The sequence below is a fragment of the Macaca mulatta genome, chromosome 5 (assembly GCF_049350105.2).
Source record: "Macaca mulatta isolate MMU2019108-1 chromosome 5, T2T-MMU8v2.0, whole genome shotgun sequence".
In the NCBI taxonomy this organism is placed as follows: domain Eukaryota; kingdom Metazoa; phylum Chordata; class Mammalia; order Primates; family Cercopithecidae; genus Macaca; species Macaca mulatta.
In genome coordinates, this window is record NC_133410.1 from 152426953 (window position 1) to 152454235 (window position 27283).

A 27283-nucleotide genomic window follows, 5' to 3' on the forward strand; every position below is an offset into this window, starting at 1 on the left:
AAATGCAGTCTGCACTTTAGACATAGTTGATCAATTTAATACATTCTGTAGCCTCAGTAGAATGACATATTTCTGAATGAGGAATGCCAGATAAAGGAACAACTTAATGAGAATATGTTGATTCAGAAATAATTTGTATATTATCTATATGAGAAAGAAAAAAAACCTTTTTATCTGAGAAATGTTAGTCCCTTTAAGTTATCCAGCCCAGAGGGGCATTTAAAATGTAACACCTGTCACATCCCACTCCCCCTTGAGCTAAATAATATACTTCTTGAAGTCACTTGCTATGGGGACTCTAAGCAGCCATAAAATGTCATACACCCTATAATTCAACAGTGTATAGCCAACCACCAACCAATGTTATTTCTGTAAACCAATGAGAATTCCTGACAAACAACTTTTTGTAATTGCCTTCTGATACAGTTTGGATATTTTTTCCTTCCAAATCTCTTGCTGAAATGTGATCCTCAGTGTTGGAGGTGAGGCCAGGTGGAAAGTGTTTGGGTCGGGGGTTGGCTCTCTCATGAACATCTTGGTGCCATCCTCAAAGTAATGGGTGAGTTCTTGCTGTATGAGTACCCACATGATCTGATTGTTTAAAGAGCCTGGCACCTCCTCCCCTCTCTCTGTTGCTTCTCTCTTGCCATGTGATCTGCACATGCCAGCGCCCCTTCCCCTTCTGCCAGGAGTGGACCTTCCTAAGGCCTTCACCAGAAGCAGATGTTGGCACCATGTTTCCTACAGTCCACAGAACCGTGGCCCAAATAAACCTTTTTTCTTTATAAATTACCCAGCCTCAGGACTCCTTTATAGCAACACAAATGGACTAAGACACTCCATCTCCTGATTTGCTCCTTTTTCTCTAAAAACTTGAGCCTCTTCTTCACTCTCTGGAACACTCTCCAGGGCAACCTGGACGTTGTCCCGGGCTGCAGTCCTTAACCTTGGCTCGGATAAACTCTATATTAATTTTGCCTCAACTTCTTCCTTTTAGGTGAACATATTCAGGATACTAATAAAATACTTAAAAGTTATCTATTTTTCATTAATTATTAATATCTTAAGTGATAAAAATAAGGGCAGATCTCAAATCTCAGGGGTGCTGAGAACTCAAGAGCACAACCAAAATCACTTAGGAAGCTCCTGAAAGGTAACTGGAAGCCAAAACTTGAGAACTTGCCTCCTTTTAAAATTAAATAATATTAATAATTTTAATTAATAATATTATCAATATTTTAATTTTAATAATTATTAATAAATAATTATTAAATAATTAATCATTAATTAATTAATATGTAATATTAATATATAATATATATGATTAATATATAATGTTAATTAATATATAATATATATGATTACTCTATAATATTAATTAATATATAATATATAATATATAATATTAATAATATTAAATAATATTTAGTGTGACTTCATGAACAAATCACACAGATGACCATGTATGTGGATTCTAGCATTACATTTTAAGCTTTGCAATGTGCTTGATCCTCAATAAATGTTACAGAATCTGAATGCAAGTTCCCACAATCCAGTAATTATAAATAATGATTTGCTCAGATAAGTATATAGCAATTCAGATTGTGAATTCACTGAACTATGAATCTTCCATCATTATTTCTGTGCATATTTTTTTCCTCCATTAAGAAGGCTTAATTCATTCAAGGATAATCTAATTAAAGATCGAATTGGGTAGGATAGAAGGCAGAGATAGACTTCGTAGTCCTGTACTAAGCAAGTGGCAGGTCACTACGAATGTCTCTTGAATGAATTATCTACCTGTTAAGAGTCTACTAAAACCATTTCAAATAACATTGTAAATTAATCATTGGATCATATACTGGATTTTGTGTAATTTTCTTCCTTTCTCTGTTTTTTCCTTCTTTTTTATATTTAATACTGGAAATTTTCTCAAGTTCTCTTCTGAACATTGGAGGTTTTAAAACTACCAAGTTTTAAGTAAAAATTAAGTAGGAATATGGCAGGGCGCAAGGGTATAATATTTCTTCAAGAAATAGATATTAAGACTTCTACTTGTTTTTACATATCCCTGTATAAATAACTACTCTCACAGTTAAGTACAATGTAGCTCATCTTATTAACTTTATTGTTCACCTGATGGCTTTGTTATTCATACAATGCTGTGGCACTAACAAAATTCAAGTGTTTTGGTTTCATTTTTGGAATTTAATTAGTGTTACTCTATTGTTTCAGTGGCCACTATGATTCGCAGATGTAACTTTACTATTTGAAATATAAACAACAGAGTCAAAGAGAGAGAAAAATGTAGCCAAAGTGGTTTGCCAGGATATGCACTGGATTAATTAAGAAAGTGGTGATTACAAAGAAAGCCATTTACATTCTTTATTCTCTTCCTTCATCTGACTTTCATGTGCAGCCAATAAAGACACTATCATTTCAAATTCCTACCACTTAACTCCAAATACTGAGAGGCAAATAATTTACTACTTTATAAGTGAGCAAAAAGTCTCCTTTTATTATCTTACAATGTTTATTTACTTGCTACTTCATAAACAAAGTGGTAATTTAATGCCATTTCTATTTTTCTGAAAAGTCAAGCATACCCAAATGTGTTCTTGGGTAAGTTACTTATACTGGCTCATGGTTCTTTTTTCCCTTATGGCCATTTTTCATTTCTACACAGACATTTGCTCAGCCTATGAGATGACTGGCAGAATGTGCCAGCCCCTTTTATTTCAGATTTTTGTTCACTTATTAAGTAGCACGTTGTTTGCATCTCTTTCTTCAAAATTTTTACCGATGAACAATTGGATTCTTTGTTCAGTTGTACACACACAGCCAGCAGGTCTCCACATAAAATGAGACAATGCTACAGAGCCCACAGTATTTAAACAGGATCAAGGTACATTACAAAATCCTGTTGTTCACCTGTGTGGAGACAGCCAACATCAAAGGGCTGGCATCTGCTCCAAAGTATCTACTTTTTGACTATGTGCATATGAAAACATGTTCTTCAAGGGTTTGCTTGCTAAATGGTACCTGTGAAATTACTATATTATGGAATATAGTAACTTTTTTTTTTTTTTTTTTTGCAAACACTTGAAAAAAGCTGCAACCCTTTTAAACTAACAATGGGGTCAAACTTTGGTGACTGGTGATTTCCTGTGGGTTTTGAACATGAAGGTAGCTTTTCGTTATCAGAAACACTAGATGGCCACCAGTATCACTGCAGTTAGTAACTTTAAAAGGAAGAAAATATTATTTGTGGAAGATTTGGCCATTTCTTAGGGGTAAATGCATCCTACAACCATATCACTGAAGGATCATAGTAGAGTGCAAAAGAGTTATGGACTCAGAGGCAGAAATCTGGGCTTTAACTGACTGGGCAAATTGGAAAAACCACTTAGTGCATTTAGCCTCAACAATGAGGAGGCTGAACCACATGATCTCTAGGTCCTTTTTTATTTCTAAGATTTCATGCTTCTATGAATCTAGAAGGATTTTTATCTATTTCTTGTCCTTAGCAAGATTTACATACAAACAACTTAGGTAATATTATATTGTATATTCTCTTCTTAGAAGTATTCCAAAAATTATCTCTCCACTGTATATTTTGATAGCTATAACTTTACCAGAAAAATTTTCTTAAGTTTGAACCTGAGTTGCAATGGCTGAAAGTTATTATTAATATCCTTTATTTAGTCTCTAGGAAAACTCCAGAATAGTGTTCCCCCCTCGATTATATAATGGTTGTATTCTTCACTGCTGCATCCTCTGTGCCTAGCAGAGTTCCTGACACATGGTAGGGGCTCAACAAATGCTTTTGGAACTATATACATTAATAAACAAGTAGTTCTTCATAAATGTAAAGCATGAGGATTATTATTAATCCTATTGAATAAAAGAATTGGCCTATGGCATTCCTGCACAGTCTTGAATTGCATTCTTGATATCTCCTCATTTATGACTTTGCTCAAGCTGTTTCCTCCACCTGAAATGCTATTGTCCTTCCTTTCTCTATCCTCAAGTTCCACCTACCCATCCAGACACAGCACAAATGGTACTTTTTTTCTTGAGTTCTTCCAGCTAGAAGAAATCTCTGCTTTTTCTTGATTCCCTTTGTCCTTCATCTGAGCCTTCCTTGCCTTAATCACTTTTTACCTTGCTCTGCAGTTGGTTCACAGTGTTGCTAGAAGAGGAATTGAAGATTTAGGAAAAGGACATGCAGTCAGAAGGGGGAACTCAACGATTAAGAGTTAGGTTGAGCATCCTTGACTTACACTCAAATGTTCAATACTCTTGCAGGATTATGAGTGTAGAAGAGAAGGCTGTATTTGCTTAATGACAAGAAGAGATCATCTTTTCATTTCATTTCCACACCAGTCACTAAATTTTCTAATTATAAACTGGTTTCTTATATAGATGTTTCCTCCAGAAACAATACTGATGGCATTAATTTCCTTTTGTTGCTGTAATAAATTACCACAAATTTAGTGGCTTAAAACAACACAAATTTATTCTACTACAGTTCTGCAAGTCAGAAGTCTAACTAAAATAAAGGGTGTTGACAGGGCTGTGTTCTAACTGGAGGCTTCAGGAGGAAATCCATCTCCTTGCCTTTTCTAGCTTCTACAGGCTGCCTGCATTCCTCAGCTTGTCATCCTTTCCTCCAGCTTCAAAGTGCATCACTCCAACCTCTGGTTTCAGTCATCAGCTTCCCTTTTTCTCTGTGATTCTCTTGCCTCTCTCTTATAAGGACCCTGCTGATTACTCTGGGATCACTTGGGTAACTCAGGAAAATCTCTCCATCTCAACAGCCTTAACTTAATCAGATATGCAAAGTCCCTTTTGCCATGTAAGGTAACACATTCACACTTTTGGTGGTTAGAATGTGGATATCTTTGGGGTCCATTATGCAGCCTATATTAATGACCAAAGAGTTTGGATGTCTGCTCTTTTGACAGCCATTCACTTGTTATTATATAAACACTAATATTTTGGTTAAGGAGCTCTCTCATTCTTTTGTAAGGTGGTCCCCAGAGTCACTTCAGTTCTGAGCATACCAACAAAGTCATATAATGTCACCTCACCTGAATCCCATTAAATTGCTTGTTTAGATCTCATATATGTTGGGTGCTTTATGCCTGTCTCTAGTTTTTGTAGTTTTCAAGTAAGCTCTGGTGTTTGAGCCTATTCTAATTGTTAGGTAAAGAGCTTGCAGAAAACATACTTCTTTTTTTTTTTTTTTTTTTTTTGAGATGGAGTCTTACTCTGTCGCCCAGGCTGGGGTGCAGTGGCTGGATCTCAGCTCACTGCAAGCTCCACCTCCCGGGTTTACGCCATTCTCCTGCCTCAGCCTCCTGAGTAGCTGGGACTACAGGCGCCCGCCACCTTGCCCGGCTAGTTTTTTGTATTTTTTAGTAGAGATGGGGTTTCACCGTGTTAGCCAGGATGGTCTCGATCTCCTGACCTCGTGATCCACCCGTCTCGGCCTCCCAAAGTGCTGGGATTACAGGCTTGAGCCACCGTGCCCGGCCAAAAACATACTTCTTATTGAGGAAGAAGAGATAGAATAATTGAAGGTCAGACAACCTCATCGTGTTTGCTTAAAATTTTCAGGATAGTTTTAAAAGAAATTTCCTTCTAATTATCTGGGTAAAATCATATAATACACTTGCTTATCAAAATGTAACTCAATATGTGCTTGCAAAATGTTAGAGCATGTCCAGCGTATAGACATATCACTTCAGTTATATGTCTTCTGGCACTTAGCTTGGAAAGAATAGCATGAATCAAACAGGGGTAGGCCTTGGAAAAATAAAAGTCAAAATGGATAGCTTAAAACGCGAGACCATTCAAGTTCTTGCTTCACTAATTAACTCCCTTTTTTACTTGTTTAGAGCAAAACTTTGACATATATTTTTCTAAGTTCATGACAAAATTTTAATGGAAAAACTCAGCCTACAGGATGCATCATTTTTGTGTATTGGTGGTGTTTATTAACTAATGCCTTCTTCTTAGAATGACTTAAGAATCATAGAATTATGGAGTGAAAGGGTTCCTAGAGACAACCTAATCAATCCCCTTATTTCATGATTGGGAAACAGAGCCCCAGATAGCTTGACGTAGCCAAGGTTACCCAGAGAGAGTGTGTCTCAGGCTTAGAATCCAAGTCTCCAGGCCCCCAGCACAAGCTTTTCTGACTCTGTTGTTCCACTTTTGATTCTCTTCCTTTTCTCTACCATTTCCTTCATTGTGTACCTTGACCTATTACTAGCTCCAGTAGAGAAGAATAACGGAGACTGTTCTGACGCCAATCTTTCTGGCTAAGAAAAGGTGTGGTAGTGAAGGGAAAAGGGATTTGAAGCTATGTGTTTACAAATTTCAACTTTTCATGTTAATTCTTCATCATCATGGAAAAGCAAGCATTGATTATAAAAAGAAGGATATACTGTGAAGTAGACTATGTAGAAAAATGTTAAATAACTTTCCCTTTCTCCCTTCTCACTCTGCCTGGCTAACACCTTCTTGGTCTGTAGTACTCGGTGTAGGTAAATCTTTCCTAACGGCTTGGTAAGAGATAGTCGCTTTAGCAATATCCTAATCGTAGCCCTGTAATTAAAAAAAAATTCTAATCTTTTAAGCAGGCTTCAGAAACCACATAATGCCATGTCATCATTTTTTTTCTTTCAGAGTGTCCTCATTTCTCAATTTGTTTTCCATATTAATCAACTAGACTTGACCATGTAGGGATTTTTCAGATGTCTCAACCAGACAAATTTACTCAGATTCTACTTCTCTTCTGTTGGCAAATCAGCAGATACTTTTTATAAGATAATGTGAGTAGCGTTTCTCTTTCCAAAACAACTTCTTTCTAATGAAACTGGAAAATCAAGGCTAATTTTCCTATTGGACACTTCTTCCTATCTCTTTGGTTTAACAGAAAATATATACAATTATACATTTCCATAAAGGAATATATTGAAAATTTATTCAAATTATTTTAAGAAAAACAATCTTTGTTTTAATTCCAATGAAGAAACTTTTGAAAAGTACATGATGAAGAAAGCATGGATCTCAGGGCCTATCCTTATCCTTAGCTCTTGATACTTGTAAAGATGTGTTTCAGAACTGAAATTAGTCCTTGAAAATTCTTTTTTCTTTATAATGGAGCAAAACTAGTCTACTGAAAATTTCAGAGATCTGGTCCACAGGGTGAAATATTCCCAAGCAAAGCCATTTAGGAGATTAAACAACAAACAAACAAACAAAAGGCCACTTTCAATCTTGCTCATATTTTCCCTTGTTCTATGGTTGTTATGAAGACATAATTTTAAACAGAACACAATAGTACATGATAAATTTACCGTACCTACCTGGAGAGTATAAACTGTTCAAACTTTACAAATCTGTGTTTATCTCTTGGCACAGCTCTCAGTTTAATGGAAGCTTTGTGATGCATCCATAAAGCAGTCACATTAATTTTGGGTCTGTAATAACAGCCCAGCCTAACCCTTCTTAGATCTGAGCTCAGCAGCTCACAGCCACTCAAATCCTGACAGAAGCATGGTTGAGAGATGAAGCAGTCAAACTAATTTGAGAGTAGTAATAAAACAGTCTGATCCTGGCCCTGTCTTTATTACCATTTTCTGTTAAAAGTGCTCCTTATAGAAAGGGCAGGTGAGACCTAGGAAAATCATACTGGGCTTGATACTTTATGTCGTGTCTGGGAGGGGAGGGTTGGTGTTTAGGAATGAGGTGCCCCTCTCTTCTCTGGCTAAATTTCAGCTGGAATCCCCAGGGACTGGAGCAAACGCCCTGCTAGGTAACCATAAAAAGAGGTCCAGATGCTGACACACTGGGCTCCATCTTATCCTTGTGCTGCTTAACAACTCATGCACTTGCTGTGAGGGATGATCCTTGTGCTGCTAAGATGAAGGTCCTCTTGGGGTAGTCCTGGTTGGGTAATTAGACACTTGACTTAGGTCCTCTCCCTGGCTTCCTTCTAAGTCTTAGGTCACCTCCTTGGGCTGTGCTTTTTCTTTTGTCAAGTTAAGTCATACCCAAATATTTAATCTTCCTGCATGGCTGTTTTGTCATTGGTGTTGGTGATGTCTATGTATTTGAAGAGCTACTCACAGTTTTTGGAGATAAAAGAACATCGAATATTCTTTTAAAAGATAATTTAAGCTACATTGGCCTTTCAACTGTTGGGGGAAAGTGTGAGAAGGCAGCCACTGCCAAAGGTTGGGAAGCAAGAAATGGACTTACCATCATAACGATCAGCCAGAATAGTGACCTTAGTGGTGGGGAATCTGGCTCCCAGCTGTCCTCCCACTGGCAGCCTCAGTGAAACACTGAAGGATTCCTCCTCTTCATAAAGGGAGTCATCAATGATCAGGATCCGGCAGGTCTTCTGTGTCTCGTTCTTGTCAAAGTGGAGGATGCTGGTGTGGTCTTCTGGACGTGAGATGTAATCAGAGAATAACACTGTGGAAGAAATCGTACCTGTGGCAGAACCTACAGCAATGTGAGAAGGAACAGGGAAGTTGAGAAGAAATGGAATTCCAAACAAGAAGCCTGTTTGTTTTCTTTAACGCATTTTTAGATAATAGCTATCTGAATGATCCAACACACTTACCTCTTATGCTCACAAATATTAATATTGTAAGAAGAAAGCTTTTGGAATAGACTGTGGTATTTTGACATGATCTAGATTTAGCAATTTTTAAATAGAGTATATTGAATAAGGTTTGTTTATATTAGGGGCTAAACAAACAGGATCACAGGATGCTAGGGCTGGCTTAGCTCAATTGTTTCATATTACAGATGAGAAAACTGAGGTGTAGTGAAATTAGGACTAGAGAATCCACAGCATGAAAATAGTATAGATTTTTTTCCTGCTGTGCTCTACCCACAGCGGCATAGCTGTGAGCAGCATCTATGTAATCTGATCATCACACACCCTAACTAGAGTTCTTTGTATCACACCATAATACAGCCAGAAAATTATATCTTATTTTACAAGGAGTGCAAGATTGATTAGAGGATTTCAGTTTAGAATCAGTGTGTTTTAAATGTTATTTTAATAATTTACTTACATTAAGATTCATCAACGTAAATGCACAGTTTGAAGAGTTTTGACAAATGCATATAATCATGTGACCACCACCACAATCATAAAACGTTTTTATCCATCCACAAAAGTTGACTTGTGTTTCTTGCAATCCATCTCCTTCTCTGTCTCTCAGGCCTTGGAAATCACAAATCTGCTTTGTGTCATTATAGATTTATTTGCCTTTATGAGAAATTTCATACAAATGAAGCATATGTTTTGATTCTTTCATTTAGCACAATGCTTTTGAGATTCATCCATGTACCGTGACATGTTTTCCCTTTTATTGCTGACTACTGTTTCCCACTGTGTGGCTATACCACAGTTTGGTTATCCATTTACTGGTTGATAATTTGGGTTATTTCTAGTTCTTGGCAATTGTGAGTAATGCTTCTATGAATATTCAAGTACGAGTCTTTGAGTGGGTATATATGGGTTGGTGCAAAAGCAATTGCGGTTTTCCCATTACTTTTAATAGCAATAACCACAATTACTTTTGCACAACCCCCCAATTTTTTTTCCTAGAATACTTAGGAGTAGGATTCCTAGGTTTTGATGCATTTTTGCAGTTTTAAAACAGTAACACATAGGCTTAGGGCTAAAAGACTGAAAAGTATTCTTTGTAATTTAAATGATTTAGGCAGACCAGATTTAGGCAGAACAAAGACTACGAAATAGTAACCTATTATACCAGATAGGAAGTTTTTGAAAAGTATAAATATTTCCCACCATACCTCACTTTAATAAGAAGCAATAAGGAGATGATAGTGAGATTCTGGACTGGATGCTCCAGTCTTTTAAGAGTCTTTCTTGCTTATAGCTATGGTACATGCATATATGCATGATGACCCCAATGCCCACTGTCATCTAAACATCAGTACAAGTTGGTGTCCATCACTGCATGTTGCCTGTATAGATCTAAGTTGCTAAAACATGACAGTGGTCTCCAACTGACTTCAGATGCTTTGCTCGAAAGGGCACTGACTCACAAAGTATTTCAGAATGGTTTTTTATTTGAAAGAACAAAAATTTTAGAATTATTCGGAAGTAACAAATGGACTGTTTTGTTATTCTGGAATCATAAAAATTGTTAGAGCCGGCGAGTTGATGAGAATAAAATGTGTTTGCTAGGTCAGAGGGCAGAAACTGATCAAAATGGACAGGCACAAGGGGGACTATCACTTGGTGGGGAGGCTAGCTGAGTTTCAGTGGTAGTCTATGCTTTGAAACCTTATTATTTCATGAGATTCCTTCTCTGGGGAAACCTATGCATGAAAACGTTCTCCACACTCAAGTCAACCAGGATAGGCTGGCTCTTGGGATGTGAGACATAGCGCTATCACTGAATGCCTAAGACAGGCGCTCTCCAGTTAAATGGGGAAAGAGATAAGTGGCTAGCAATATAGAAAGGCTCTCAAGATGAGATGATACACTGTCAGGGAGACTTTCTGTGTTCTCCGGCACACAGACAAAGGGAAAAGGTCTTAAGCTCTTACAACAATCTGATTAAATAGCAAACAACTTTTGGAATGTCTTTTTAAAGAGCCAGATGTTTAAAAAGAACTATACCTTGGAGAACACAGTTCTCAATTTTGCCTAGCCATCAAGTGTGCATTATGCTGGTTGACAGGCAATATGACAAAGAACCTTGTCAGAAACTGCATGTTAACTCCTCGAGAAAAATGTCAAAAGCAGATACTGTACACACTAGACTTGCATGGTAACTAACACTGTCTTCACCGAATACAACTATCTGTATTAAACCTCTTTCTCAATATATACCACCTAACGAATATTCAAATAATGATTTATTTGTAGTTCATGAAACAAAAGCAATTGAGATTTTTTCTTTTTCTGTTAAATTTTTTTTTATATTTGACCAATCCACTGGTCAACATAGATATGACATTTAAGTAGGTTGATTTCTGGGTTAAATGAAAGACTGAAATATAATAATTCTTGAAAATCATTTGGCAATTGAACTTTTCTAAAGCAGAAATCAAGACAATATGTTTTAGCAAGATTTTTAAACAAGAGCTGGTGAAAAAAGTTGTCTAAGTAAATTGTATTTAATAAAAAAATTCAGTTGATCTAAGTGGAACATTCCTTTTAGGATTCTAGAAAATTTACTTTGGGCAACTCTTTCAGCAGTTATATTCAATAGTTAAGAATGTGAATACTGACATTCATTTACGTAAAAAACAAACAATATTTTATCTGTAGCAAGTTAAGAATCCTCAGGACTGGAAAAATTCTGTTCTGAAAACATCAAGTATATTCTGAGATAAAAGATAAGGTCCCTGGCGATGGTCTGTATATATCCCATATTTAACAGTGAAGAGGCTTCAAGGGGTATAAATGTATGATTTCCAGGTTGGTATCAAAGACACTTATTGGGTCTCAAGCCTTGTTTGGGTGGCTTGACCAGTGGTAGTGCATAGCATCTTTGTGAGAAATATTACAGAAGATTCATTTTTTTGCAGGGGTAGATTATGAGGCATGATGGATGACAGTTTTAATGGGTATGGGTTTAGTTCTCCAAAATTAAGGGTTAGAACCAAAGACTCATTTCATGTTAACCTAGGAGTTCCCTCCCTTAGCATGGCGATGTGCTCTCCAAACAAGGCACATGAAAGCTGATTTGCAATAATTGCTGATTTTTGTTGTATTAATATTCCCACCATAGCCAACTTCAACTATCAATGTGAAGTCACTGAGCACAGAGTAGGGAAGAGGTACACAGATTCAGCTTTTAGGAGCAGTTACTGGCTGGATCCAGCATACCACTCTATCCATGATGATGATGGCATCGATTTTCTCTGTCCAGGCCTCCCTCACCTCACTGGCAGCCTGAGAATTTGTGAAGTTACTTTACAAATTAATTATTTATTTACAAAAGAGTATTTATGGCTCAGTCTCTGTGGCTACATATTACACTTGCTTTACAAAAATCATAAATGTTAAAATCAGAGAGAAAGTCCTATTAATGCACTACACTAAAGGGTAATTAAATCATTATATTATGCTGTTTGATTATGAGGTGGCCAGGGCATTTTATCAATGAGAAAATTGAGGCAGAGAATGCCCCATGATAGCCAAGGAGTCAAAGACCCATCTCCTGACAGTCAGCCTGGGGCATTTTTTACTTTCTCACATTGTCTTAGTTATTTGATGACTTGATTATAAATTCTTTTAAACACACGATTTTCTTTTAATATGTACATTTTAATAGGACAGCAAGACAAGCAATCACCCTCTTTAAAGTGCAGCAGCTAACAGCTGGTTGGAGCAGGAGGCTTTTGGAGCCCCAGGCACAAGTAACTTCATGCCCCAGGAGTGCTGATGATTCAAGGGAGATGGGAGAACCAGAGGAGAGAGGAGGAGGGTAGCAAAGGCTTGACTGGAGCATCCTGGGAGCATCTATCTAGAGGGGACTTTGGGACTTTTGTTTCCAGCAGACTGGCCAGTCAGGTACTCTGGGATGCCTGTACATTAAAAAACAACTAGAAAAAATAATGATTCTGGCTTTTCTGTTCTCATAGGAAGTAGGGAATATCGTCGAGTGTAAAAAAAAAACAAAACCCACAAACAAAACAAAATTGAAATTAAAAATACCTAAAACGAACCGTAAAAACCCTCCCCCAACCTGAAATCCCATAACCCCACAGAAGGGATTCTCATTCAGAAGGTGGTATCCCCCCAAGAGCAAGTGCACTATCACCATTGCAGGTGGAGACAGGGCTTAGGCACAGGGCACCTCACAGAGCTGACCCGGAAGCTATGGTTACGCCTGAGGATACAGGGCTGCAGGAGTGTGTCTGGAGCAGTAGTACCCTCTGAATCCTGGAAAGCGAAGCAAACTTTTCTTGGAGGAAAACATTTTCAAGCGAAGCCCTCAGATCTTTCACAGATTCAGATCAAATACATGTAAGATTTTAGATGCATAGAAAAAAAAATCTCTACAAAGACGACTTTTAGATGAAAAACAAACTTCTTAACAATGGAAGCCAGAATATGCTGGAATAATAACTTTAAAATGCTGGGAGAGAATTACTGCCAACCTAGAATTTCGAGACTGGAGTTGAAATAAAGACAGGTTCTGATAAACAGAAAATGGTGAGAGTTTACCCCCAGAAAACCTGCAGTAAGGGAACTTTTAAACCATGTGATTTGTACTTCAGGAACAGAAAATGATAATCCCCGCAAACTGTCTGAGATGCAAAGTATAACCTCTATAACCTATGAACACACCTACAACTAAATAAATCAACACAGAGAATCTTTTTTAAAAGGAAAGAAAGAAGAAAGTCTTTCACCTGGACATGCTTGGAACCCTTTAAGAATTAGCCGCTTTTGGCCGGGCATGGTGGCTCACGCCTGTAATCCCAGAACTCTGGGAGGCTGAGGCGGACGGATCATGAGATCAGGAGATCGAGACCATCCTGGCTAACACGGTCAAACCCCGTCTTTACTAAAAAAAAAAAAAAAAAAAAAAAATAGCCGGGCGTGGTGGCGGGCGCCTGTAGCCCCAGTTACATGGGAGGCTGAGGCCGGAGAACGGTATGAACCCAGGAGGCGGAGCTTGCAGTGAACTGAGATTGCACCACTGCACTCCAGCCGGGGCAACAGAACGCGACTCCGTCTCAAAAAAAAAAAAAAAAAAAAAAGAATTATCTGCTTTCTACCTCCATCTTAGGAGATGACCCAGAGAAAAAGTCCAATCAGAGAAGTGGGGCGGGGTCCATGGCTTGTGGTTTACTACGCAGTTCTTTTTTAACTGGGTAGAGTAGTTGAAAACCTCAACATATTTGACTTGGGCCTGACCAAAAACCACAGGATGATTCAATGCTGTTCCTACTCATTTGGTTTTCGGTTCTGTGGTTTGCTCTTCATTGGCTGTTCCTTCCAAGAAGGCAATTTTTTAACAAGAGAGTGACTAATGAGAAGAAAAAGATGAATGAGATTTTTCTTAAGAATGAAACAGGGCCAAGAAATGTCTAATTTGCAAGTCTTTACTTAAAGAATCTTTGTGCTTAAAACATTTCATTATAGAGCAATAGTTTTGAGTTGGGCTGATTTTACCTGCTGGGGACACTTGGCAATGTCTGGTGACATTTTTGGGGGTCACAGATGGAAGTGGGGGATGCATCTAGATGCTAGATACTTGCGTCTAGTATATAGAGAGCAGGGATGCTGCTTAACATTTTACAAAGCACAGGACAGCCCCCACAATAAATACTTATTCAGAACATTAATGGTGCCAAGGTTGAGAAGAGGAACAAGAATAAATTCTCCTCTGCCCTGGAAGACAGAGGATTTGGCAGTAAACAGATTATTTTAAGATATTTAAAACCACTACAAGGACAAACCTTTGTAATGCATCTTCAAGATCTTCATGTTTGTTGCATTTGGCTATATATCCAGAGACAGCCTTATTGCCTGTTCTTTAACTAAGATTTCCTCTTGAAAGCACCAGATATAGCCAGCTCCATATAATGTTAGCAACTCTTGTGTTTAAGCTAGTTTTCCTCTGTTTGGGAAGGAAAAAGTGAAGAGGAGAAAAAACAAGCTAGGTGAGGTACTCCTTGAGGCCTTTCTCCTTAGCTAGCTGATCACTGAAAGGATGTGCCAAATTCTTTCTTCCACTGGTGCACTGGGGCTCTAGTTTGGGTTTTGCAATAATGGGCAAGTGCGTGGGAGCTAGGGGGTGTGGTTGAGGCTGGACAGACTAGCTATTATAGAAAGTGTACTCATGCTTTGCTCTGGGCTTCAAGCTGGGCTTCTTCTTGTATTAGTGGCATATTCTCTGTCTACAACCAAAGTGTCCAGCAGACAATGGTGCTAAGGTCTCTTAGATGTGAATGAAAGAGATGAGATGGTGAACAGCCCAGTTGGATAGATCATATGTCATTGCTAAGCTGGAAGAATTCACTGAGGGTCTGTCTGTTCTTCCCTCGGGAAGAGCTATGCTGCAGAAGGACCATCCAAATGAATAGGGAGGCTCAGAGTGTCTGGCAGGGAGTCAGCTATGATGAGGCGGTGCCGCTTCCCCACGTGGGAGGGCTACACCTAACTTTAGCTTCTCATAGGATTCCCTTATGTAATCCAACTTCCCACATGATTTCCAGATGTGAAAGCTGGCATGCCTGGAAAACTCCCTGCATGGCTGGTGCACAACTCAGACTGCTTGACACCTGAGCCTTGACCCCCAGATCCCCACATAAGAAGGTATTTTCATGTTTGTGGTTAAAAAAAAGAAAGGAAAAAGAAAAAATAGGATATTACAGGGTCGGGGCCCTTCCTGGAACACTAAGCCACTGTATGCATGGTAGCATCTTGACTCTTGCATACCTCTTGCTGGAACTGAAACTGAGGGCTAAGCTGATTAAGTTTGCCAAATTTAACCTGCCTTGCTTGCTTTTAACAGCTTACTTATCGCTTATCTTAAAACTCCCTTTAGCAGCCAAGTAGGGTGGCACACACCTGTAGTCCCAGCACCTTAGGAAGCCAAATCAGGAGAATCGCTTGAGGCCAGGAGTTTGAGACCAGCCTGGGCAACATAGCGAGAACTTCGTCTCTACAAAAAAATTTAAAAATTAGCCATGCATATTGGTTGGTGCCTGTAGTCCCAGCTACTCCAGAGGCTGAGGTGGAAGGATGGCTTGAGCCTAGGAGTTTGATCCTGCAGTGAGCTGTGATGGAGTCACTGCACTCCAGCCTGGGTGATAGAGTGAGACCCTGTCTCAAAATCCTCCCTCCACCTACCAAGAAACCAACAACAAAAAGCTCCCACTTGCAAATCACTTAGCCAAACAATACATAACTAAACTCCCACTAGCATCCTTATAGATAACATCTCTGACTGGGGCACTAGAGTAATGTTGCTTAAATTGTTTTTCAGGAACTAGGGGGCAGCTCTTGTCCATTTCAAGCTGTTGAGACCACTGACCCTTTAACTGGGCCTGCTCCAGTGCCCAAAGAGTGATCTTCTTATGTCAGAGGGTCAAAAGCTGTAACCTCAGATTATGCTAACACTGCCATTTTGTGCATACGTGTCCTATGAAGAACCATGTAGCTTGATTAGTTTTGCACAGAAGCCCCAATTGCCTCACTTTTCCTACTTGCCAATCACCTTTCCCCATGCTTTAGAAGACCCTGCTTTCTATTCCATAAGTACTCCCAAACCCTCTTTTCAAAGAGATGAATTTGATTCGTTCTCTTGTATCTTTGTATGGTGGCCTTGTGAAGGAAATTGTTTTCTCTTTTGCAAAACTTGTCACCACAGTGATTGGCTTGCTATGCACAAGCAGAATGAACCTGGCCAGTAACAGAATTACAAACATGAATGTTGTAAATCTTCTTATACTCATATCGTGTGCCATTGTGGTATTTGTCCTCACCTACTCACCATGTATAGGATGAAAGTTCAATTCGGTTACTTAAACTCTCTGGAAGTCATGTTAAGGTAAATGTTTAACAATTACTTATTTTCACAAATAAAATGAACATGAGCTACATACACAGTGCAATGGAAAGCAGACTCATGCTTTGTATGTTACTAATAATTCACAAATACTAAACATGGCTACAGGTAAGTGAAGGAGGCAACTAGTTTTACGCTGTGTTTTGCTGGGGATCTCAAGGTCCTACCATTAAAGTTTCCATCTACCAAGGTACTGCCTGCCCCTGCTAAATGATTAGCGCCCCATCAGTGTTTACAAACAGTGTTGTGGGGGTATTACTTAAAAAACAAAAAAACAAAAAACAAAAAACAAAAACATTGTTTGGGAGAGGAAGAAAAGCTGGAGGAATAAATTCTCTCTTACTGACATATCAACAAGTAGGAGCATTGATTTTGAGAGACTGAATATACAGAGGGACAATGGCCATACCATACATAAAAAGAGAACTCCGACCCACAGCTGCAGCAATGAGTCCAGGAAGCCAAGCCACCACCTCTGTAGCAATCAGCAATCAAATGGTCAAGACTTACTCAATAACTGCCAGTTTCCCTGATTTCTGCTCCCACTTCTAATTTAAGACCAAGCAGAGAGAGCCAAATATGCCCTCCTAACCAATCATATAGGATGCCTGCTTCTACTGGGCCAGTCTCCAGATTCCCAGGCCAACAGCTTCCAATCAGGGCATACCTGATACCTTTCCTTTTTCCACTATAAAGCTTTCTCATGCTTCTGCCTGCTGGCGAGTCTCTGCCACATGCAAGTGATGGTGGCTGACATACTACAGCAAGCTCTAAATAAATAGCCTTTTCTTGTTGTCATTTGAGTGGTCTTCATTTATTTCCGCAATTTTAGTTTTCTACATAGTTACTAATGAGATGTTAGAGAATATGATCCTGAGGGGATGAGACATGAGACAGCTAAATCTGGCTGTATAGAGGTGGTCAAAAAGAATGGAACCTTGTTTTGGTTGCAAAGATGCCTGAATTCATGGTTGGGGGTTATCTGTGGTTGTGAGATAGGGAGAGAGGAGGAGAAGAGAAACTGAGTAGTATATACAGACTATTTTATAATATTGCCCAGAGGCAATACTATTACAAATAAGAATCTTTAATTTATAATTTTTTGACCAGCATATATAAACTCTTTTGACACAAGATGTCTCATCTGACTTTCACAAATGTCTCATTTGACTAGCCCCTTTGTGGGTTAGTTAAAATAGTTATTTTAATCCCAATTTTGAATAAAGTGTTATCCCTGGTTGAGGAGACCGGCTAAGAACAGTAGGGCACCTGCACAGAGTCAGCAAAGGGGGTTCGCAGCAGGGCGTGCATGATGAGGGGCCCACACATCCAGCATCTTAACTCTGCTTTGCTCACCCCCTGTGCTACTCCCAGCATTACCACAGTCCTGTTCTCATCATCTTATTCCTGCAAACAGGACCCCACAGAGCCTCATACCTTGACGTGTGGAGCAAATGACGATTAGTTCCTGGCTTGCATCTCCAGATCGTCTTACTGGAATCAAAAGTTCCCCAACGTCCTCTTCTATTTTGTATTCTGCCTCTGGAATATAAACTGTTGATTCTAGAAAAGACAGCAGAAGACTTTTCACCAAGATTTAGATTTGATCGGTGATATTTGAACACACCTGAGCAGAAATGTACAAAGTCTTTGACCCTTATATTTTCCAACAAGATTAACTGCATTAAATGTAGTGAGAATGGGAAACATTATTTATTATTGAGTGGAGCTGGAGAGGCAGTGGAATTGGGTTTAGGAGACCTCTTTTGAAAGGTTAAAAAGGATAGCCAGCATTAAAAAGGAAAACAAAAATCCTGCAGCAATTTCATGTCTTTTTTTTCTTCTGAGATCAAAGTTTAAGTCTTCTCAGTGGAGATCACATATTTCTGTCCTTGCTTTACTTTTACTGTTTATTTTAAAATATTTTAACAATGAAGTAATCTAATTCATTAATGAAGAAAACTGTTTTCATGCTTCATTCAACAAACTGCTTATTTAATATTTATTAAGCAGACACTGTGCTGGTCATTTAATAGGCTGAGAAAAATAAACTACAGGTCCTTCCCTCAATTTTAAAGATCATATTACTGCTGAAATTTACTGAGTTGTGTATATGTGCACACACGTTTGTGTGTGTGTATGTGTGTGTGTGCATACACCTAGACATCATCGAAACATTCACTGAAATATCCATATGAATATAGGTCATGTCTTGTTGATGGGATTATGTGTATTATTTTGGTGGGGAGAGATTTTAGATGTTTTCTAAGGCTTTTTATTAAGCATGCATTGTGTAATTAAAATATAGGTGTTTGTTTACAAATAAAATTTTAGAGGAGGTTGTTCCAACTCATAGTGTGAAGTGGATAACTGCAGTAACTATCTATGAAACCACATTTTATTTCCTCAGTTCTTTTCCTTATGTTATATATACACCTAGATTCTTCCTTTTAGTGATGCAAGCTAAAAGGGAAAAGATTGTAGGCAATCATATATGCATACGTATTTTTTTGAGACAGGATCTTGTTCTGTCACCCAGGCTGGAGGAGTGCAATTTCGTGATCTCAGCTCACTGAAACCTTTGCCTCCTGAGTTCAAGCAATTCTCATGCCTCAGCCTCTTGAGTAGCTGGGATTACAGGCATGCGCTACCAGGTCTGGCTAAATTTTGTATTTTTAATTGAGACGGGGTTTCACCACGTTGGCCAGGCTGGTCTCGAACTCCTGGACTCAAGTGATCTGCCTGTCTCAGCCTCCCAAAGTGCTGAGATTACAGGAATGAGCCACTGCACCCAGCTGGCAATCACCATTTTTTTTTTCATTTTGGAACTATTACTAAATGATAATTCAGAATTCAATGTTAAATTATCTAGCTATTATATATTAATTTTTTTCTTTTTTACTTTTCTGCCTACATTAGCTTCAACAGATACAAGTATCAACCTCCAGGAAGACACTGGCCCTGAGGCACAGGGAGAAAAGACCAGTGATAATTTTCTTTCCTCCATTTTACCTATATGGTAGTCTACTATCTTGACATCTTTCAATTCAAAACGTTGGCATCATGGAAGAAGCTAAAAGTAAATTAAAGTTATCAATGTCGTATGAAAAAAATTGATACAATAGGACTAAGTTATTCAGTCATGCCCTCTGTTTTTTCCAATCTGGAAAGCCTGTTTCTATCTGCTCTTCTAATCAAAATCCCATTTATTTTTCAAGATTCAGCTCAAACCCTGCCTCTTTCATAAGCCTTAATTACTTGGGACCATGATGACCTATATTCTTCTCCTTGAACTCTTAGTGTTTCTCCCATGTGTCTTACATTTACTTCATAACTGATTCATGTATCGAAGTGTTGTTCTCAACAAAACTGGTCTGATACCTTGTTCATTAGGTGGTGGGGGCAATGTTTTCTACTTCTTTTGTACCTGCCAAAGTGCAGAGCATATGAACACTACTTCTCAAATTATGTTTTAAGAAAACTGGAACTTAGAGATTTTAAAAGACATTCCTTGGAGATGATGAAAAAAAAAAATCCACAGTTCAAACTAACAAAACTAAACTAAACTAAATCGGTTTCCTTATAGGAGAGTTTCTCAGAATCTTAAATATGCTAACATGAATTATGATGCCTCAAAAGAGGGATGAAGTTTGAAATAGTTCCTAGACTTGTTTGACCATGGAAAGCTTTCCATCCCCTGTAGATGTCTATTACACTAACGTTCTCTTATGTAGTTCAGAGCATGTTAATGCAGGGATTCTTCACTGCGTCTTGTGGAACTTAAGGCCTGCTCCCTGGTTGTAAGCTACGCACTTCCAGGTGCTACATGACCTCTTTTAACTACTGTGTGTAATCAATGTACTTAATTAAAATTCAAAGATGAACACTAATCCCCACCCCCCTTTAGGGAATATTCTTCTACTTCCAAAAAAGGGGCAGCAAGCAGTATAATTACTGCTTAGATTTTTTTTTCCTTTTAATTTATCTGGGGAGATATTTGCTGAAAGAATGAATCCATAAAATGAACCAATGAATTCAAGGACATTATGTACAATAATAACAGAACTTCAGGGAACACATGTTGAAACAAATGAGTTGGCTCCAGGAGCCACATCTAGGACAATGGATATCTAAGTTCTCATTTAATCTGGCTGTGAAAAGATGGTGGCCCTGGAATGAACCCTGAGGATTAGCCATCTGGGAGCAGAGCTGCTTGGTACCTATGGTGTGTAGAAAGCCTGCAGTAAGATCTTGTATATATATTACAGGAATGCTGGTACAGATCCTCCTCATTTTAATCCTCCTGTATTCTCTTTCAAAAATCCTGAGAGCAAACGAAAAATTATTGTCTATAAAGTAACTTACTTCACTTTAAATCCTAAATGGATATGAACACATCTAGTGGCTTACAGAGCCTGAGGGAAGTGTGAATGCTGGAAATGGAGCCAAGAACCTGTACTGGTTAATAAAGCAAATCAATCAGTATCACATACCATCTCCAGGGTCCACAATTTCAACCGTTGCCATTTCAGGAAACTCCAGTACAGCCATGAGAGGTTCCGACAGAATGATCTGGAAGGTCTCTGAAGTCTCATATTCATTGTCAGGTATGATTCTCACCCTCCATGTGGCTGTAGTCTGTCCAGGATTGAATTGGACCTGTTTATTGGTCTTCCATTTGAAATCTTTGTCTCTTTTTGCAGTTTCATCTTTGGTACCAATGCCTGAATAAAAATAAAAAAACCTATAAATATAAAGTCAAGTGACTGAAGGCATAGTCTCCTTTCAAAGTGGTTTCTATTGTTAACAAAAGTAGATAACATAGAAATTGTTTCTTTTAATGCTCCCAAAAGACACCTGTAAATGATCTTTCTTGGCTAAGAGAGTATAAGTAAGCAGAATTGAATAGAATTGAGAAGAAAACATGGAAAGGGGATTGACAGAAAGAACAGAGAACAGTCTTATTTAACTTATTTATTCTAGCACATGCTTATGGAGATCCTCTGATGTGCCAAACTCTACCAGATGCTGGGGATTCAGAGATGAATAAAAAATTGTCCCAGCCCCCAGAAAGTTCATAGTCTCAAGAGAAAGATAGTAGAATATGAGCTCTATGGAGGTAGAGATCTTTGACCTTGTGTTCACTGATGAATTCCTGGGAATTAGGACAGTACATGGCATGTAGTAGGTATTCAATAAAAAATTTTTGAGTGAACATTTTGTATCTGATAATTTCAATTTCTGCAGTCTTTGGAAGAATGACCCCAAAGGTTGTTTTCTCTTGCTGATTCTTACTCATGGTGTCTTGTTTCCTCATATGTTTAGTGATTTTTTGATTGTAAGAGAATGCTTAGGAATTTTTCAGGCAATTAGTGCAATGTTGGTGAAAATGGAGAGAGGTGAGAGATTTGAGCTCTGTTAGGAAATAGTAATTAGTAACTTACTGAAGATACTAAACAACAACAACAACAACAAAAAAATAGTGTTAAAATATCCAATGTGAGATACAATGATGAAAGATGCTATCCCATCAAGACTAAACAGACCTTCTTCTTAACCCAAAGTGTTCAAGCAGCATTCTAATATTGTTTGGTCTTGATTTTAACACACCAAGAAAACAATACCCCTGCCTCACCACTGTAGGTCTCAATATAAGGGTTAGTTACATTCTGCAGTTGTGTGGATGTGTGAAATCAAATACGGTAACTTGACACCAGCTCTGGTGAAAACTTGATATAAAATAAGATTAATAGCCCCCTCATGCAATTCCTTGGCCTCATTCTCAAATAATCTGAAACCTTGTAAAAGATACATGAAGCTATAGAGCCTGAAAATAATTTCAAAGGTAGGATAGCTCGTGTTGCCTTTGCAAATCTGCTGAAGAAAGCCTGCATTAATATCAATTTTGTGACCGAGAGTGAATGTTCAGTATTTAGGAAGAGCCTCCTTTGGCCACATGTTGGAAGTGGAGAACATAAAGAAGAGTGAATGGTATCCTCAGCCAAAGCTTAGATAGAGCTAAGTGGCGCTGCTATAGGAATGAAGCAGGCACATGGCGTTTACTTAATGTTTGGTGAACATTGTCTCTGTGTGAAGTGCTGAGGATGTCACACAGAATTAGGCACAGCCACCACTACCCTCAAGAGGTTTTCAATTTTGGAAGAGGCAAACAGATAAACAGGTGATTTTAATTGTGTTTGATGAGTGCCACGGAATGGTATTTATCACTTATTGAGCATTGGCGGTATGCCAAGAACCGTGCTAGATTGATTTATAATCATTATTACAAATTCCCCTTAAACACATCGTGAGGTGGATAATTTACTTACACGTAAGGAAACTGAACTCTTTTGAAAGTCACAAAAAAGAGTAAGTGACAGAGCAGGAGGTCAAACTCTACCATTTTGTTTTTTTCTTCTGGATCTTGTGGTTCGACTATTAGCCTGGGGTGGAGTAAGCGGGGGCATCAGGAGGACTTTCTGGATTGTCTGAGTGAGATGCTTTAGAGGTTCCTGTCTGTGATGTTGAGTAGTATTGTGCTTTTAAAGAGTATTTACCAAACAAAAGGCCTGGCTGTAGTTTACTTAACAACAAATATTGGTGACTACCATATGCCCCATGCTGTTCTTGAGGTTGGACATAACCCAAGATGTAGTTCCTGACCTTATAAAGCTGAAATCTACTTGGGAAGACAAATAGACACATGATCCATGCCAATTATGGTAAGTGCTATGAAGAACCATACAGCAGTGCATGGAGATAGAGTATGGCAGGGGTGCTGCTTTGGACAGGGTGGCCAGAAGGATTTCCAAAGGGTTCAGTTAGGGCAAACATTGAAATGGTTCTGAGCAGATGAACTTTTTTTTCTTGGGTCAGGATATAAAAATGCTTCTTGACATTTTAACCCAAACTCACAAGAAGGCCTTGAGATAAAGAATTGTGGAAGTAGGGCCTGACAAGAGGAGGGAGGCATATTTCAGCTGACATTCCTGGCAGCGAGTTCTACCATGTGTTGATGTAGTAACCTGGAATGTAGGCCGAGGCTGAGGGCCACCCAGAAATCAGGGTGCTCTTTGGCTGACCCCTTCTCCTAGGAGAACAGTCCTATTTTAGGAGCTCTGGGCCTGGAGCGGAGACTAGGGAAAGTCTGCCTTTTCTTGATTGCTTGTTTTCTCCCCAGCTCATTTCTTCCCTGGCTTCTCTCCAACAGTTTTGATATACTGCCTGAGCTCTGGGGTCCTGCATGTCAGAGAAACTCAATGCTTATTTATAAAATGAAGACAATATACTCCTATCTGTCTTCTTAATAGATTATGTAAATAAAGGCAAAATGATCTCTGAAAGTTCTGGCAGCTAAAGATGTTATGAAAATGCAATGCCTTATTAGAACAACTACTGTTAATTATTAATGATGATAATGAGATATATTATGCACGCACTATGTATGTGTTTACTCCAAGAAGACATATTTCTGTACTAGGTCCTTGTAGAACATAAAGAAATTCGACATAGTACATGTCCTCAAGGAATTTATAACCTACTAGCAAGGTTAAAACAATTATACATAATCAAAAGAAATATATAGAACTAAACACAGTAATGGATCATGTACTCATAAATAATTTTTCAAAAGAAATAGCTAGAACTAAGGCTAAAAATATATGCTTAAAACAACTTTGAAGGAAATTGAGTGACTTGAAGATTGTGGGATGGCTATGAACTGTCTTAATTTTCCTGGGGACTGGTGAGTTATAAAAGAGAGAAAGATGTAACTTGCTAGAAAGAGAAAAACAGGGAAAGGATGATAAAAATTGATATATATCTAAGCCCCATAACTCACATGGAGCAAAAACCAATGCATAATTTCACAGACACTTTTTTAGAGATTTCTCCAAACCAGTTATTTATTCTCTTTCAGTATACTTTCTTATAATTAGGTTTAGTCCTAGATTTCATGTTTCCATGACGTTTTACCAACAACCAATCCAAAGTTACTTACTGATAAATGATGTTTCTCCAAGGTATCCTCTGCGTGTAAGTGTCACTTCTAAGAATGTGGAGTCTTCATCCACAATATAGTACTCTTTCTCCAAACAAATCCAAGCCCAGTTTAGATGGAAAGGTTGATTTGTTAGTTTATTTCCTCCTGTAATTGATAGGGGCAAAGGAAAAGTCAGCTGGAGTATTTGATGGCAAAAGTCAATGATCAAGGTGTGCATTTTGCTTCTGAAATCAGGGGTTTCAAAACATACTCTTGTTTTATTTTATTTTATTTTTTTGGTGGAGAGAGGAAATGTTCTTTGCTTTGCTAGAGGATGTCATGAGCGTCATCTTAACCCCTATTCCCCCTGCTTAATCTAGAGGGAGCCAGATGCCTCCTGTTCCCAAAGGGTCTTGTGCATCAGGGTTCCAAAGAGCCAGAGCTTGGTAGTTTTAAATTCAGGTCATACTCAACACCTCTATCCTTTTCTCCCTGCCTGTCTTGTTCACTTCCACTCTCTCTGCCTCCTCAATTTTTTCTCTGCCCTTAACTTACTCGTTTGTATTATTTGAGCATCCATTTGATCTCATATTAGTCTGGAAGTTCCTTGAAGATAATACCGACATTATATTTACTTATTTTATCACTTTCAGGACATAGTATGATGCATTGAACCTATACACTCTAACGTTTAAAAACTACCCATGAAGAGGACAATAGACAAGGGATATAAGAGCTCTATCTTATTTCCTCTTGTCCACACCAAGTCACTGGCCTCTTTCTGAAAGATCAACCCAGCCCCTTATTGTGGCTGTGTAAGGTTTGTGTATTGGTAGCAAGAGAAGGTCTCCCTCATCTGTGGAGTGGTTGCTGCAAATAATCACCTCTGAAAAGATGTTGAAGTAGAAATCTTTATGACTGAGTTTCAACTGATGGGCCAGTATGATAGATATCAGATACCAAAGTGACTGTGTATGAACTTTATCAAATAGAGCTTTACTAACCAGTGCCACAGTTACTGGACCCCTTAATCAGATCAAGCATATCAAAATGGGGCAGCGTGTGGAAAAGAAAAAGAATTTGTGAAGAGAATACTTTAGAAAAAGCTGATGCTCTGGTGGAAATCCCTATTATGACCAAAAAGGATATGGGTATGAGATGGGGCTACAGCCTTGACCTTCAGCCTACAGGGCTTCAGGGAACCTCCTGGAGGGCTTGACATCTCCTTCTACAGTTGGAGTCTATGTGACTTACTCATTTCCAAAAAAGATTGGCAGGGTAAAGGAGTGAGTGGAGAACGCTGCATTGGGAAGCAATAGAGTAGCTGTGAAGAGCAGGACAAAGAAAGCAGGTGTATGGACTAGAGGTGGGTCATCCGCCCAATAGGGCCAGTTAAGGAGGCAACAGGATTTCCGCAGAAAGGAAGCTGGGAGCCAACCACCAGATTCCCATGGGTTGCACAGGTGGTAAGAGACAAGGAGGCTCCAAAGATAGGAATCTTCAAGGAACCCATGAAAACACTAAGTAAAGGGGTCCCCCTTTAAAGGGCTGCTACCCAGGGACCTCCAAGAGCAGATGGCAGTGATACTCTCTATACTAGACTGTGCTCTGCCTACCTTATCTCCTCTCTCTCTAGAGTCAACCTGGGAAGAGCAAGGCCTTGGTAGTAAGGGAGGGGAACCATGAGCATGGAAAGAGGGAAGCTGGCCTCAGCCCTCCTTCGCACTGCAGGTTCTGATCTATAGTTGCAAAGAAGGATCAGTAGAAAACAAGCACTGAGATTTAATCCTACTTGGGCTTACAGGAACTCACTGATGTGTAACTGCAAGATAAATGTGTATGTTGATTTTCATGTTTACTCTCTGTAGTTTTCTCTCTCTTTAAAAAATAACATTATTGATACTATTGTGGATATTCTGATAAATACAGAAAAATGTAAGACAAATAAGACAAATAAACGTGCCCCAAATCCTACTGCTATTTTTTAAAAAACCATATTGTTTACAGTTAGAAAACACTTTAACTATTTATGTATGTAGTCCTTTAGATTTTGAAATCCTGTGTCTTGGTAATAGTTTATATTTACTTTTTTTGTGTCTTTTTCAAAGTTCTTTTATATACTGTCACATGTTTTATTCTACAAACCCATTACAGAGTATGGCAAATATTAGTCTCAATTTATAACTGGACAAACAGTTTCAGGAGGATGAGGCAATTTGACCAGGTCCCCACAGGTGAGTGGTGAGGCCAGTTTTGCAGTCTGCTACTCCAGTGCTCTGTCTTTCACTCTGAGCTGCCATTCCTATGGGTTAGGGATCAATGCAATGCAAACACTTCAAAAGCAAAGTAGGAAAAATCGATTGCAGATCAGACCCTCTGAATAAAAACATGCACAGTGAGAAGGGTTTAACAATTAGAGACAGAAACGTTTCCAGATTCCAAACAGCTAATTTGTAGTCTTGTGATGAAGAGCACAGGCTCCTGAGTCACATGGACCCAGGTTCTAAGCCTGCTACTTATGAGCCATTTGATCATGAGCAAATTATGGGTCTTCAGTTTCTTCATCAGTAAATGTGATAATAGCATTATGTGCTCGATCGGATTGTTGTGAGAATCAAAGAAAATAATGCTACCAAATGCCTGGCACAAACGAGGTGCTCAATAAATGTGGGTTCTAATCATCATGGTTTTAAAACAGCAG

The 27283-nt window shown here is 38.6% G+C and overlaps 1 protein-coding gene across 1 annotated transcript in view; it reads right to left on the reverse strand.

Annotated features, from left to right (window-relative positions):
- The window catches only part of FREM3 (FRAS1 related extracellular matrix 3), a 108996-nt gene that overhangs the window by 18456 nt on the left and 63257 nt on the right, over nucleotides 1–27283 (reverse strand). The window contains exons 3-6 of the mRNA XM_001092507.5: nucleotides 24601–24747; nucleotides 21095–21325; nucleotides 18039–18164; nucleotides 8275–8523 (exon numbers count right to left, since the gene is read on the reverse strand). Coding sequence (XP_001092507.5) covers nucleotides 8275–8523; nucleotides 18039–18164; nucleotides 21095–21325; nucleotides 24601–24747 — 753 coding nt within the window. The remainder of the gene's footprint in view (nucleotides 1–8274; nucleotides 8524–18038; nucleotides 18165–21094; nucleotides 21326–24600; nucleotides 24748–27283) is intronic.